We start from the raw sequence: 3,849 nt of genomic DNA on the forward strand, positions 1-3,849 counted from the left end.
ACCGAGACTTTGTTGTGTTCTGGAAGATATTTGCCGGAAACCATTAGCAACATTATGGAACAAATAAATCATTAACGAAAGTATTATCACGCCTCAAAATCTAATTCCATTTCATGCTATTCTGATCGATATTTCCAAGATCAAGCACCATTGGTTCATTAGCGTTATACAAGCAGCTTCAAATTCATTATTTCCTAAAAGTTTGCAAGTGCCGAGAGAGAGCTATAAGCGTTGATAGCAAGCTGCGAATACGATATATATATATATGAATTGGCGTCGAGAGAGCATAAGCCTTGCGGAGTGTTAAGAGTGGTACTCACTTAGTAAGTAGGGTGTTGACAGTTAAAAATCAAAATATATTAATTGGTCCAATCCAAGTGATCCGAATAAGTGGTTCCATGTCTGGAATCTGGAACTGGACCAGTATCTTTGGGAATCACCCAAAACCAGCCATGCGGTTTAGTCCAAGTGGTTCCCGGCCCGGTTGGCATTTTTGCACATCACTAATCTTTATCTTCTAGTATTTTGTTAAATTGGCTCCAATTCAGATTTTTATTTGAAATTTTCTTAAGAAAATAGGATAGAATAATAGAAAGGGTCAGTACTACCAAAAGCTCGTGCCATATTTACCTAAAATTGATTTTTTTTGCCTTAAAAACTCTCAAATTAGTTAATCTGTGTCACATTTCCACAAAATTGGTACACACGTACCACATTTTCCTTAAACTGATATTTGTATCGTGAAAAACGCCATATTGATACGTCCATGCCACATTTACCCCCACCAAACTTATGAAACAAAATTAATTTGGTGATAAATGTGGCATAGACTTATCGGTTTTGGGATTCCGTGATACAAAATTAGTTTGAAGTTTTTTTTTGGTCAAAAAGGAATTTTCATTTCATTTAAATGAGAGCAACATAATTTCAAGATAAAAATAAAAATCGAACAAAGCAAGTAATTTTTAAAGATAAATTAACTTAATACAATTTACGAGATTCGCTAATAGTTTGGAGTTAAACGTGGCACGAATTAATCAATTTTGGATTTTTGGCCCCGAAAGGAAAGAAGAGAGCGAAATAGAATAAGGCAGACTCCCCTGTCCCCGCGAAAGAACCCACGCCAACCTGTCGCGATCGGCGATGCTCTCTCCGACTTCATTCCTCCGCTTCGTCGCAAGCCTCCTTCGCTTCACTATGCAAACCGCGACATCTCCGCCATCGCCGAGTCCCCGAGCTGGAGAAGATTAGAGACGCGACGATCCCCGTCCATCGCATGAATCAGAGCAAGAGGGCAGCCATGATTACGCGATCGAATTTGGCGGAGCAGTTGAGGGAGTATCAGATTCGATCGAAGCACAATTGGGCAACCGTCTCCTTCTTCTCCTCCACTTCCACCCCCTCCTCCTCTTCCAGGTATTGCACTTGTCTCGCTCTCGCCTCAATTTGTGGATCCCATGCTTTCTTTTCATGCTGCAATTCGAATTCGTAGCTTTGAATTGCGGAGTTTATGTTTGTGGTGGTGGTGATGTTTAGAGAAGTTCCTATGTTCCGTTTGGAGTTATACTGGATCGGTTAGGTTTCTTGGATCCTCCGATTGATCCTTGTTCTTGGCAAAAAGTGGGTAGATCTTATGTCCCTGGCGAACTCCGAAATAAATCATGCTTGTATACGGATAAGAGTGCGTGTTGGGTGACATATTTGATTCATAGTATCTGCCCAATTCGTGCAGAGGAGTTGCAGGGATTGGTTTTAGGGAAGGGTTGGTATCGTTTAGGGAAAGTACCAGCGAGAAGGATGAGCAGTGGGGAGCGGATGGTACTAGCGCACTAGGGGGCTTGGATTGTGATAGCAGGCGAAGAACACTAAGACAACTCATGGAAAGAAGGGTTATTGCAACCAATGTCACTCTATTAGTGGTTCTTGGTCAACTACCCAGAATCCTTTGTTGCTGAATAATGCGCGTTGTTAATTACGGCAAGGGACTGTATTTGTCGCGGCCACACAATGAGGTGATGCTGTGAGGTATTCTATAAGGAGTAAAACAGAACATATGGTAAGATGCCCCATGTCATAGACGGTAGATGCTCACATTATACCCACTTGAAAAATTATGGAAAAGGGATGGTGCTCTTGTAAGCCCTACTCTGAGTCCATCAATTAAAACTCTCTCAAACATTATAATGTCATGCAAGTTTTTCGTACTCTACAATACTAGAGAGATAGAACAAATTGGACAGACCGAAACGTATGCTAACATTGCTGACATTTAATATTTAGGACCGGGAGAGGAGGGTTTTCTGGTCTCTATCATTATACATATCCTCTCATGGACACCATAATGCGGCTGGAATTGATATTTGACTGAGTTTTGCCTTGCTATGCTTGTAGAAATTGTTTGGATTGAGCTGTTTGGAGAATGCAACCTTAAGATGATTCAAGTGCTTTGTCTCATAAAGGAACCTAGGTGTTTCTATTAACCCTTGAAAAGACTGATTGATTGCACCTGGCGTGTTGGTATTTCTGTGGTCTATGCCATAATTTGTAGCTTTTCTTTTGCAAGCATTCATACATAGTTCAGTTAATTTTTGTGCATTTCTCATTTTTTTTTCCTTTCTTGCTAAGTTTAACAGTAACTGTTTGGAAGACTTCACTAATGCCCGCTCTAATTTTCGTCTATGGATGCAGGGTGGATGTTGTGGTCTTTGTCATATGGGAGCTCCTCATTTTAGCTTTTTTAGTTTTTTCAGCAGTTTCTTTATACTTTAGACGTATCCGATTTGCTTTTATCTTGGTATGCCTCACAGTGCTACTGCTCTTATGCATGAAAATTGCAAAGAAAATAAGGTCAGCTAGGAAAAAGAAGCGAAGGATGCTTCTTCCTTTGTCCATGTAGACAGGTAACGGAAAAAAAAAAAAAAAATGCGTTCTCACTTAGTTGTATAAAGATGAAAATCTTGGCTGTGCCTTCGTCCATTATCTTCTTGGCTAGTTGAATATGTTGGCAAGGATCATACAAGACTTATACCTTGGCGCAAACGGATTGTAAGTGAAGTGCTCCTGTCGTTTGACGGAGAAATGCTGGTTTTGGGTTGAGTTAGGTGAATTGGTAGTAGAAATAGTTCTGCTTGCGCTCCTTGTTGGCATTATACAAGCAGCTGCATCAAATTATACTTGTATGGGTTTGCTTTAGGATTGACACACGATGGTACCTGTGTCGGCATTCAAACTTTGAGGAGCCACCAAGCAAAGCTGTCAATGAGATATTGATTTTTCCATTATCAGTGCTTGCCTTTTTTTGGGTAAGATGATCAGTGTTTGCTTTATCTACCTTTAGAAGCATACAAAAGTGAAATTTGGGTGAATATTCCATTCCCTAGTGAAACTGATGTTTCTTGATTGGTTAGATGTTCTTGGTTTCATGCAAGAGTTGCGGTTGAAAGTACCATAGAGTTTTGTACAAGGATGAACACAAGTTACACAACAGCATACAGTACTGTTGTTTCTCTTTTAATGACTGTCTTATCTATTACTTACTCTGCTGCTGCATTGCAGCTCCCACACATCATTGCTAGTCGTGGTTACTGAATGGTAATTCTCTTATGGACAATGGTTATGACAGACATGTTCTGCGGAGACTTCTGAATGCACTTGTGGTAACGTAGCCTGTTCGTTGCTACTATTGCTTTCCTACATTAAACCGAGGGTCGGATTGCCCCCACGTTCTATGGTTTCTGTACTGTGAGTCCCACCCTGTAGTTGAATGTTATTTCGGTTTGAGGAAGTGGACTATGCTGCAAGTGGCCCAGCTATGAGACTACTGAGCTTATGCAACATCCGTGAAGTTAC

General features: G+C 40.5%; 1 protein-coding gene across 1 annotated transcript; it reads left to right on the forward strand.

The window, feature by feature from the left end:
• Positions 1–1,076: 1,076 nt before the first annotated feature.
• On the forward strand, positions 1,077–3,511 carry LOC115738763. The gene is made up of 2 exons (XM_030671487.2): positions 1,077–1,416; positions 2,689–3,511. Exons 1-2 carry the CDS (start codon positions 1,277–1,279, stop codon positions 2,894–2,896), a joined length of 348 nt encoding a protein of 115 aa, XP_030527347.1. The 5' UTR covers positions 1,077–1,276; the 3' UTR covers positions 2,897–3,511.
• Positions 3,512–3,849: the final 338 nt, after the last annotated feature.

This window comes from Rhodamnia argentea, chromosome 2, assembly GCF_020921035.1.
Source record: "Rhodamnia argentea isolate NSW1041297 chromosome 2, ASM2092103v1, whole genome shotgun sequence".
Lineage (NCBI taxonomy): Eukaryota > Viridiplantae > Streptophyta > Magnoliopsida > Myrtales > Myrtaceae > Rhodamnia > Rhodamnia argentea.